This window comes from Diorhabda sublineata, chromosome 10, assembly GCF_026230105.1.
Source record: "Diorhabda sublineata isolate icDioSubl1.1 chromosome 10, icDioSubl1.1, whole genome shotgun sequence".
In the NCBI taxonomy this organism is placed as follows: Eukaryota; Metazoa; Arthropoda; class Insecta; order Coleoptera; family Chrysomelidae; genus Diorhabda; species Diorhabda sublineata.
Genome location: NC_079483.1, coordinates 2,530,487 through 2,542,721, shown reverse-complemented (window position 1 = coordinate 2,542,721; position 12,235 = coordinate 2,530,487). Strand labels below are relative to the sequence as shown.

The following is a 12,235-nucleotide window of genomic DNA, read 5'->3' as shown; positions in this document are numbered from 1 at the left end:
AATTTTTTTGTTATTATTATTATTATTATTATTTGAAATTGATAATAACACAAAAACAGAAGATTTTCATTCACTAATTGTGCTACTAACTTTATATGGAAGCTCCCATAGCACAACCATCAATTTGTTTATATGTATTATATATTTTGAACTATCAAGTCTAAAAATTGATGTACTCTCCAGTATATATTAATTTTCAGCCCGAATCATATTAACCGAGCCGTTTAATTCTGACCCATATCAATAGTTGTCAAAAATTAGTTCAATATTATAGTTATCATCAAATACAACATACGAAAGGATACAAAATATTGAGCATCATAATATTGTGAAAATGAAAAAGTAAGCATGGAAACAATTTTTTACGTTTTGCAATGAAAGAAACTGTATACTAAATAAATCAATTCGCACTGAAAAAAAGGCCATAAAATGATGGCTGATGTTTTGGCAAAATAAGAATAAGCAAATTATCTGACGACTTTCAATAGAGTGATAATACTATTCTTTAGTCCTATATTTTTAGCGGCAAGGAACACAAGACATTCGGAATAGAGGGGAACTTTTAAACTATTAATGATTATTCTCTTCTTCTACAGAATTTGCGTGAAGGGGAGATAAAGGATCTCCATAATTGACTAATTATTTTTAATATAAATCTGGAAAAGATGGTACTCCCACTTATTCCAAAAAATAACCTGTTTTTTTGAAGAAACATTTGTTAAAGCCCTGGCTCAATTTTGGCCTTTGTCAAAATATTTTGATACTCCCAAATTCCTACTTTATCACCACTTCAAGTATCCTATAAAATATTTTAGTAGCCGATCTTGTTTCTTGTGTCCAATTAGGATCAATTGGAGCAGCAAACAACTTTGGAAGATATCAACCGCGTACAATTAATTTGTCAATTTATAATTGTGTCATTAAAAATGTTATTTTTGCTTAGATCTGAAAAATCAATGTGTTTCCTTCCATTTAATTGTTTCCTCGCACTGCCATTTTAAAAAAAAAATTGTGATTATGTTTTAGGAATGTGATTTTGGTAAATATAGAAACATAATAATACCTCCGGCTTGTGTACAGACGATACAACGTAAAGGACCTTTAAATAAACATCTCTTGTTAGGAGCTCTTAGGGATCCCTGCTGGGATAAATGGTGTCCACTAATAATAGTCGGTAAGAAAAAGATTTGCTCCCATACCATATCTACTTTTACAAAGAAAAAAATGTACTTGCGCTACACTCCAAAATAGACAAATAAGGTAACGTTGATATAAATAATAAATCTCGAAGTATTTACTTTTTTATCGGTACCTAGTTGACTATAGCAAGATCTAACATATATCAAAAAGTCGCACTAAGTGATATAGTTTCTTGATGTTTGCGTGCATGTGTATGCATTATATGTATAATTTGTTAATGAACTTCTCTACTTTCGACTGAAAGAGAGATGAAGTACGAAAAATTAATATCACGGTATCGTGATGGACGGACGGACCGTCAGTTTAGCCGGACATTTGGGTAGAAAGGCTGGACACCTTACATTATTGAGGACATTGTCTTAGTATCAATAGGTGCGACGAAACATTGTATGTAAAATCAAACTTTTTTTGTTGCGTTCTTTCGTTCATTGCTGACCTATCAAGGAAAAAGCTCTTTCAACGTTTGCGTTATGTCCTATAGCTAAGTAATATTAACAAACAGTTAGGAATTGAAAAAAGCTATCTTAACTCATAAGTTTTTGCATGAAGGATACTTATAGTATCGGGAACTTGAGGAGCATCTTTTAAAGTCATTCATGTGAAATGTTTTGTGTCTTTGTATAAGTTAAGTTAGTATAAGTATAAGTTTTCAGTTTAAGATAGTAAATATTGTACTGCAATAATGTACATGTTTTAATATCTTATTTGAACGCTGTTGTCTTTGAATTTACGCAAAATGGAAATAACTTTCAGTGGGCAAAGGTCTTGTTCAATTTTTGTATTTCTGCAATTCATTATCACAGAACAGTTTTCAATAACCTCATTTACATCAGCTTCCTCTGGCCATTTAAAAAAAAATTTCTCAAAGTTCTGGATGTATTATTATTTTCTTTTTTATGAAATACGACTTAAGAGGTTCAAATATTTATAAAATCGTTTCTATCGCTGGAAAAAGATGGCTAGCACGTCTTTGAATGATAAAGTATTTGATTAAAAGGAATGACTATTTCTGAGCTAATACTGCTGAGTTCTTCTGTACTTATGCCTGAGAACGCTATATCCGATCTGATTTCCATAATCCTTGCACCAATTCTTGACGATACAGCACGCGAGTGAAGTCTGTCAATAAATGATTCCTCCTACCTGTGAACAGAAATCATCTGAATGTTCTAAATTGAAAATATTAAAATGAATAGTAACAGGGTCGTCGCAAATACATTTATTTTATCTTTCTATGGAATAACGGTTGAATAGATATTCTACATAAAATTTAAAGTTTTAATCTATTATTCTAATATAATGAGAATGAAAATTTGAAATTCAAAAATTGATTAAAACAATTATTGGCAACTATTGACAAAAACATGTTTATTTTTTAATTTTGATTACATTATTTTTTGTCAATTGCCTTTACAAAGACGTTACTGATATGTATTTCGCAACATAATGATTACCGATCCTTTCTTAATTGCAAATTACGAAGTAGTTATTCCGACAATTCCAACGATTTTAAAAATCCGTTGGATAGTTGAGCAAATAATCTTTGTTAATACGGAAATCAATTGATTTGTATGTCATTAATTCGCTAGCTATTTAATTTTGAATCTGAAAACTCATTTCGTTGACATCAACGTTTTTTGCAGCCAATATAACTCTTTTGCTCAACATAATCTTAGTAATTTTGAGCAATTTTTGGAAAAACCCTCTCGATGAGTTCGACCTTAGTTTCAGTGACAAAAATTGCTATGAAATATGATGTATCCAGGCGATGAGTTTATATATATATATATATATATTGTTTCAAAATTAGTTTTTTTGATAATTTTTAAAAGAAAGATAAATTGTGACGTTTTGACTTTTCTTTGAGTCTTTACAAAATATGAAAATATGATATTGACACTGACAATTTGCCTAGTTATACTAGTCTAGTTATATTGATATATAGATCTAAATGTTCTTGATTTTCCGTCTGATTCATAACAAGTTTTATGTAATAATTTTTATTAAGTTAAAATTGACGTCTTTTAAGTCTAATTTTTTGATACAGACTTAAAATTAGTCTCTTCTGTTTTAAAATTAGTTTTTCTTAATAATTTTAAGAGATTGATGAAAAATTTCAAGTCAAAACATTAGACTTAAAATACGTCAATTTTTATCTATCTATATATATATATATATATAAATATATATATATATATATATATATATATATATATATATATATATAAATAATTTAATTGATCACCGCTATATATTTGAAATTGGGAACGTGGCAATGATACAATAATTGTATTAATTCTTGTAAAAATTCATAGAATTCAATAAGTGACGTTGATAGAAATATTGATGAATTGAAATATAGATTTTTGTTCCTATAAGAATTTCTATAGGTTAGATAAGGATAAGTTGTAGTGATTGATGTTCAATATTAATTGGTTAATTTATGAATAACATTGAATTTAAATAGGCTAGGTCGTTATGAATGTAACTGAATTTTTCTTTCTATCAACGTCACTTTAAATATTGAATTTTGAATCCTATGAATTTAAAAATCGCAAATGGGGAAGACAAAACGGTCGATCGACATCACGATATTCAGATGAGTTGTAATTAAATATTCGTCGAGGCATTAGACAGGAAATTACTTGTTTTATTTTTTAAAGAACGGCAGGATACATATTCGAAATATTTCGAAATGATTTCAAAGGTGAATAGTAGAAATCTTTTATTTTGATACATTTTACACACCTCATTTACCATAGGTATCTATATTATCGGCGATTACGCTAGATTTCTACCTGACCAGTGGTTCACAGTTCGATGTGAGTATGGCGCCATTTAGCGTTCGCTGCGGAATGTTTAACTACATGAACCAAATAGCGACGTTCTTTGATGTTGTCTTCAGTTCGGGTTTCAAGCCCGAACTAGGGTTTTTAAGCTGCTCTGATGAAACGTAATAATGTCGAAACTAGTCAATAGTTATAACCTCTCCTTGCAGAGGCGAGCTATTGGGGATGTTAGTATCGACAAAAAAGTCAATCGACATCACGCTCTTCAGAGAAGTTGTAATTCAATATTGGTCGAGGCATTAGCCAGGAAAGTAGTTTTTTATCCTTTGAAGAACAGTACAATTTCCGAGGTCATGAGAAACAATGAATTAATAAATTTGTCTTATCTTACTCTCAAGTAGTCCACACTTTCTTCTCAGATGGTCACAATCGTCTATTGACACGACGCAGTACATCATCACTTAACGATTTCTTAACTGCCAAAGAATTTCTCGTTTATTTCTTAATTATAGAGATTTTATGGACCGAGGACAAAAATAACGTATAAGACTGACGATTAACACAATGTGCCGTTGTGTCCATCAGTAGTAACACCGCCACCATGTCCACTTTGTGCAAAAATAACTTCTTTCTACTGAGTTTTACCTATTGTCATCAAATAGAATTTTGTTTTTTAAAATGCCACTAACGCACTAATAGGATCGCCATATAAAATTCCAGTTTGTTGTGATGTAATTGGGACTTAGGTTTGACTCTGCTCAAATAAAACACACACGTTCAATTTTAAACTCTTACTGCTATTTATTGATAACATAATTTAAAGTTGACATTTTAATTGCTTATTCTACAAATATGGTCAGTTGTCAATCACGTTTTATGAACTATTTAAATTTCAAATCACCATGTAAATATTTGGAGCGACAGCAACAACAATTTTCTAATTATTTCAAAGTGCAGTATACATATATCGTATGTATTACATATCATCATGAGGTTGCAGGTTGGTATTTCATTTATATCCTGCTCGATCGCCTTCCAACAACGTAGCTGCTCACGAGGCAAGTACAAGTGCGTTACCGTTTTGCGAAATCAATGATATTAAAAACTCTTTCTCAGTCCTACCGGGAGCATCTAAGAAATAAATATAGTTTTAAAAACTAAAAAATATGCTCCTCTTAGCACATATAAAATTTAAAAATTAAAATATTTTTTTTAATAAGCTTAAAATAATGGATTAGAAATATTAGTATTATTACGAAAAAATCATCGGGCGCTTGAAGTACGAGAACTATGGGACAAAGTGCCCCATGTATTCACAATAACAATACTAGTATTTATTTCCATCCTTTATTGTTTTTAGCTTGTTTTAAAAAACATTATTTTCAACTTTTTAGTTTAGTGTGCTTTAAAGGTTTTTTAGTTTTAAACTATATATATATATATTTTTCTGTTTTAAGATTTATATGCTATGAAAACGTGTTTGATGTAAAGAGAAAATTTGCAGTGATAATTTTTTTCCGTGCAGCGTGAACGTAATTAAACGCACGACAAATTTTATAAGTTAGATTAGATGGTTACTGATGACATTGAATTTTTTATAAAATTTTTTTTTAAATCTAAAATTAAAATTTCCGTGAGGAAACTTAAATTTTTTCCTTAATACACTGATCAAATGTTGTTAAAATAGACGTTTTTGAAGTTACTTTCACTTGTCAAAATTTTAAGAGTTTAGAGGGTTTCATACTTACTGATTATGATTAATGATGATGACATTGAATTTTCCATAGATTTTGTTTTTTCAAAATCTAAAATATATGCACTATATTACACTAAGGTTATTTGATTCAGTTTTTTTTAGTACACTGATCATTTTAAGCAATAGATAATGTTTCTTAAAATAGGCTTTTTTTGTAGTTGCAGTTAAAACTTTTGTAGATTCATAATCCATAAAATGACCTACATAAAAAACGCGAGTGAGAGTTCATCCGATTGGTGAATGACCTCTTAGATTGACTAACGTATTTCTTATCACAATTTGAACAAGTTTGAGTTAAGTAAAGGCGATTGAGGTGTCATATTTCGTTTGTAAGCTATCTCCAAATAATATTGTTCAAAAATTTCGGTAAGTTTAGGAGTAACTGATTTTATATATAGTAAGGGTGTATAAATAGGTAAGATAGTACTGTTAGATCAAGTATTTTTTTCTCGCCCAATCTCAAAATCAGTCTTAGATGTATTATATAGAATCTGTTTCAAAAGATATGGATGATATAAGTAAAATATTCCAAGATTCCTTTTAAGAAATATTGGATTAGAAATTTGAAGGATTCTATTTTTCATTTGATTGAGTAAATTAATCTTACTGTTGCGTGGATGATAATAAATTGAAATTTTATTATTTTTGTTTCGAATAAATTTTGTTGTCAAGAAAATGTAACGATTGTTCAGCATCCTCTCTTTCTAATATCAATTCTTTATGAGGATCGAAACTATTGAAGTAAAATAGCAAATTGTCGATTTTATTGTACGGGAGAGATACAATTATGTCGTCTACATTCTTCTTATATGAAGAATAGTTTGAAGGGTGAAACATATATAATAAAGACTAAAATAGTAGTAGTATAGGGGATATTGAATAACCCCTTGGTGTTCCAAAAATTTTCTGGTAATTTTTTTATTATAAGAAAAATATGCAGTATTAAAAATGAATGTTATTATTTCTAAAAGAGTTTTTTCACTTGTATCAATCCATTTGTGCTGTAGAGCTGTTAGACATATATTTAAGTCGAATAACTAAAAAGTATTATTACATCTGTGGTGGTTCATTATAATTAAAAGTTTCATTAATTTCAAATGATATGACTATCAAATTTGGACTTTCTTTTAAAAATATTTTGCTTTTATATAATAGTTTTTTAAATATAGAAAATTGTTTAGATTCATGCACATGTTAGTTGGTTGGTTATAACGATAGTATTTTCTTGATCATTTTGTAGAAAAAAGGATATGTAATCAATATTAGCTAACACTGTTTTAATTTAAATTATAGGTTGAATACTAAATTTAGGGCCAAGTGTGAGAAACTGTAAAATATTGCTAGGTATCTCTGTTTTTGAAATATCTAAATGTCTTGGGTTTTGAAAACCTAACCTATTATAGATGACATTGGTGTCTTGCTCCTAGCGTATGAGTATTTTTATATATGTTTAATGCTGTTTTGTAGAAAAGTAGTAAGAATGTATTTTTTTCGAAATTGCAAGAAGGAGCATCATCTGTTTTATTCTTCCGCTATTTTAAGTTTCGGGGACTAAAATTATGATCAAAGTACAATGTAAAAATATGTATAAAAGTATGACAATAAACAATAAAACTACATACATTCAGTAATGGTGAATTGTGGTGCCTTTCATTTTGTTTTATCTTTTAAAATATTATTAAATTCATAGCAATGACATAAATATTAACTTTATTTATTCGAAACAAAAATAATAAAATTTCAATTTACAGGTATAAGTTCTGAGAGATATATTGAGTTTCATTCATATCACTAGCGTAGCACTAAGATTAATTTAATCAAAAAAATGAAAAATAGAGTCCCCAAACTTTCTAATCCAATATTTTTTGGAAAGAATCTTTAAATACTTTAGAAAATTTTACATTACAACTCATATTCTCTTTTGAAACGAATCCTATATCTGTCAATGACTTAGGCATCAGGCGAGATAACAATTAGGGAAACTAACTAATTGTGAAAATGGGATGATGCCTATTTAGAAATGGGCGTCGTAGGGTGAAAAAATGCAATCACACTAAGTTGTTAATACCAAGTATGCGACAATGTCCACGAGTATATATTGAAGAATTTCTAGCCTACCATAGAACTAAACAAAATTTGAGTGTCAAAATATTTTATTACTCAACACATTCTCCTCTTAATTGGATACATTTATTACAGCGAACCTGCAATGTCTATAGACCTTTCAAAAAAAAATTTCTACTTGCTCTGCAAACCAGACCTCAACAACTTTTATTACCTCCTCGTTGGAAAAAAATTTACGACCTTTTAAACTTTTTTCAGTTGAAGAAAGAGATGATGGACGAGGCCAAATCTGGTGAATAAGGGGGGTGCTCTAGTAATTCAAACGCTAAATCACGAATTTTTTGCATGGCAACATGAAATTTGTGTGCAGGGGCGTTGTCCTGCAAAAACAAAACACCTTTGGATAGCTTTCCGCGTCTTTTCTCTTTAACTTTTTTCCCTTAGAGTGGTCAATAATGTCTAATAGTAATCTACAGTTATGTTCTACGCTTACCCAAAAAATCAATTATGAGTACTTCATGACAATCCCAAAAAACTGAAGCAAGAACATTTCCAGCAGAGTTTTGGAAACGAAAACTTCTTAGGTCTTGGAGAACCAGAGTATCGCCATTCCATCGATTGTTGCTTTGTTTCTGGATCGTAGAAATGTACCCAAGTCTCATCCATAGTAACAAATTGGTTTAAGAAGTCTATATCGTTTTCAAATCGAGCACAGATCGAATGCGATGCTTCTGCCCTCGACCGCTTTTGGTCAACAAACATTTGGGGATCCATTTTGCAGCAATTTTTCTCATGTCCAAATTGACGTGAACTATATGATGAATGCGTTCGTATGAAATATTCAGTGCTTCAGTTATCTGAAATATACTGGCCTTCTCGATCGGTCATCATCTTCAATGGAAAATTTACCTCTTTTAAGCTTGCAGTCCAATTTTTCACGGTCGCATACGAAGGACATTGATCACCAGGGGTATTAAGCATATCTTCGTAAATTTGCTTACCTCTTTACCCTTTTAAATACAGGTACTTAATGATGGCTCGATACTATAATTGTTCAATTTTCACACTTTCGGCGGACATCTTTTTTCTTTTAATTTATTGCGTAACTGTTCTAGGCTACCTAGATATCAATACATCCTCGTATATTGAAAACTGATGGAAAATGAGCAGGATTTTGACTAAAGCTATTTTCATCTAATGAATCTTAAGCTAAAGTTTCTTTATACCCTTGAACTGTCATTGGTATATTACTTTGAAACCCACTCATGTTTGATAAACTTTATATCTAAACTCAACAATTTTGACTGACTGACTATGGATTCATCAGTTTGAGACTAGCTTACAAAAAATATTTGACAATCTAATGAGCATTTACTAAAATCAAAGATAAGGAACCAACCAATAAGTTGCCTAACATAGTTTATGAAATTCCTTGTTTAAATTGAAATAAGAAGAACATTGGTCAATCGAAGAGGTCACGCACCAATCATTAACCTCTTAGAAAAGTGCGAGTAAATTATATCTACATAGATGCTCTCTTGCCTCTCACGTTTTTTATGTAGGTCATTGTATGGATTATGAATCTGTGAAAGTTTTAACAACTAAGAGCATCTACAAAAAAAAACGTCTGTTTTAACAAACAACATATATTGCTCAAAATGATGAGTGCATTAAAAAATAAACTGATTTAAATATCTATGCATATATATTCTATACTCTATAAAAAATTCAATGTCATCATCATCAATCATAAGCCGTAAGTATGAGACCCTCTAAACTTGGTAGCAGTATGTTCAGCTGAAAAATATAAATTCAGGGCGATGCATTGAACATATTACCCCATGACATCAGCTCTCACCATTAGAGATTTTACAAAATATACGAAAAAATTTATTCGAGACAATATTTTATTGAAGTTATAATTGAATTCCATAATTCCATAATTTGAATCTATAGAATCATACATAAATCATATCATACAAAAGGTAATATTATAATTGATGTAAACGCTAACATAATAAAACTCAAACTTGAATGAATGAATGATGAAATGATAATTACTAAATGTCAGAAGTGTTATCAAAAAATTAAATTAGATCCAAAATATCTCAAATAAAAATATAAATAATAGTTCTACAAATAATACAAATAATAGTTCTATTGATATTAATGATGCATACCACAGACACAAAACCAATTTTGGTGCTAGTTTTCAGAAGATTGGGCGGTGTAATATTTTTGTCACTTATTCAAGCAGTTGTCTAGTGAAAAAATCTGACTAATTTTTTTCTATCTGTGACAAAATACATTAGTGAAGATCTATTTATTTTTTTCTATATTTTGAAAGAAATTTACAAATATAGATTAAGCTAACCTATGGTTGAATAACCAATATGTAGATCGAGGAGCTCAGATGAATTATATAATTTATCTCCGTACTGTTAGATAAATAGAAGTAGCCAGATGGAAGGGAAAGAGCCGAACTGTTTGAATGTCAAGCAAAAATAATACAAGTTATAGCAATATTATATGTATATTAATGATTCAACTTCATGGTTTTCTATTCAAGTTTTTTCTTATCATTTATTGATAATATAAACAAATAAATCACATCGCGGGATTCAATATTTATAGGTTTTGTATCTTTTTAGCTAATAAAAAATCTGGAAATGGAGATGGTGCATACATTTTATCGGAATTTAGAAAATATCTCAACCCAATACAAGTGATAGATTTAAATGAAAGGAAACCCCTTGCTGCATTGCAATTGTGTGTTCTTTTGTCCCCCAAAAAAGTTAATATTCTGGTGGCAGGAGGAGATGGTACTATTTCTTGGATGTTAACCACTTCATATAAACTAGATTTGGACGTAAGATCATGTTCAATTACTATCAATAAAGTATAGCTATCCAATTTTCCAATTATTGTAAATACAATTAATATGAATGGGTTTCATAGAATTATTAGTCAAACTCTATGATGATAATGATAAACTTTCTACGTTCCAAATCACAATAACTGTAAAGTTCTTTCCAAATTATGTTGTTAATACATTTCATCTATATATCTCACATAAAATAAAATTAAGGGATCTCATAAATTTTGATATTTTTACAGAAAAATATTTTAGAAGCTTTGAGTTTTTCAAACATATTTTTCGTTTTCGTTTTATAAAAAAATTAATTAGCTTTTATAATAAAATGTAGTTTTGGGTTGCAACAATTTGATTACACTTCAAGATGTCTTTCTATTTTCTTTGGAAACGGTGCTTGCGATCAGTTTTGCAAGTTCTTGTTCAAGCAACATCAGCCTTACCGTGCAAACAGCCTATTCCATGTTTAAAAATTCATTTCTCATCATCCTTTCTACTGACAAAACGGGCTCTTTCGCAATAAGTCAATAACCGTGACCTTCTTCAATTTCTGTTTGAAGCCTTTTGTATTTAACAGTCTAGCCGGGATAGTTCTGGTCTTTGCCGAGATAGTCTTCCTAGAATAATTCTTTTGTCGCCTGATCTACTAGAAACTGGCTCCAGGACTCCAACCGTTTCATCGCATCTTTTTTTTCCAGCTCCGCGGTAACTACCATCTCGCTTCTCGGTGTTAATACAAAATTTTTTGAGAGAAATATCTGACGAACTATGGTGTTATCTTCACCAATAATTTTTAAGATTACTTGCACATTTTCAATCCTTATACTTATTTTACCATCTAATACGATCATTTTAAGACTCATGAAGTCCATGTGCAGTATCACGAGTTTCTTTATAGCTGCAACAATGTATTGTTTGTATGTATGTATTTTCTTCAGGGCGTACTGATTTTGTACGTTGGTTATAGCTCCATGCGAAACACTTAGTTGTAATTGTATCATTTGATTGAACGTCTATTTGGATAATCCTGTTCAGCAATCTCCTTGATGAGTTCAGTCGTTCAGTCATTTGTGCTAGTAATTCGGTGTTTCAACACGTGAAAGTGACAAGCTTCAACATTCGCATCACTGACCTTTATTGTACGTCTCGTCAGGCTCCATTTGACCGCTTCGAACTACAATGCTCTCATCAGTGTGATCTAATCGTGTTAAAATAGGCATGCTTCGGACATCTTCGACACTATCGGCAAAAACATCCACCACCATGCTTTTCAGACAATTATCCGCTACTGATGGGAAAACCGATTTCTCTAGCGCATGATATCGGCACTGAACTGTTTTAATGTTTCGTCAGCGCTTCTCCTCAAGATCAAGGCGATTCATATTCAAATGGGGCTGGTTTGATTTTTGAGCGGACCGCTGGGGATTGTGGTGTTTCGACGTGGTTTTACTATCGCCCAAACCAATTTCTGTTTTTTTTAGCTGCCTGCTGTTCAAGTGTGTTTCGATGACATTTGTTGCTTCGAACACCGAACACCGAATTAATTTTTCTCAA

General features: G+C 30.5%; 1 protein-coding gene across 2 annotated transcripts in view; it reads left to right on the top strand.

Annotated features, from left to right (window-relative positions):
* LOC130449583 (diacylglycerol kinase epsilon) overlaps positions 1 to 12,235 on the top strand; it is a 108,440-nt gene that overhangs the window by 30,583 nt on the left and 65,622 nt on the right. For both annotated transcript variants that reach the window (XR_008910467.1, XM_056787512.1), the window contains exons 4-5: positions 1,027 to 1,174; positions 10,461 to 10,678. Coding sequence is in view for 1 of the 2 variants with exons in the window: in XM_056787512.1 (XP_056643490.1) it covers positions 1,027 to 1,174; positions 10,461 to 10,678 (366 nt within the window). In the remaining variant the exon portion in view is untranslated. The remainder of the gene's footprint in view (positions 1 to 1,026; positions 1,175 to 10,460; positions 10,679 to 12,235) is intronic.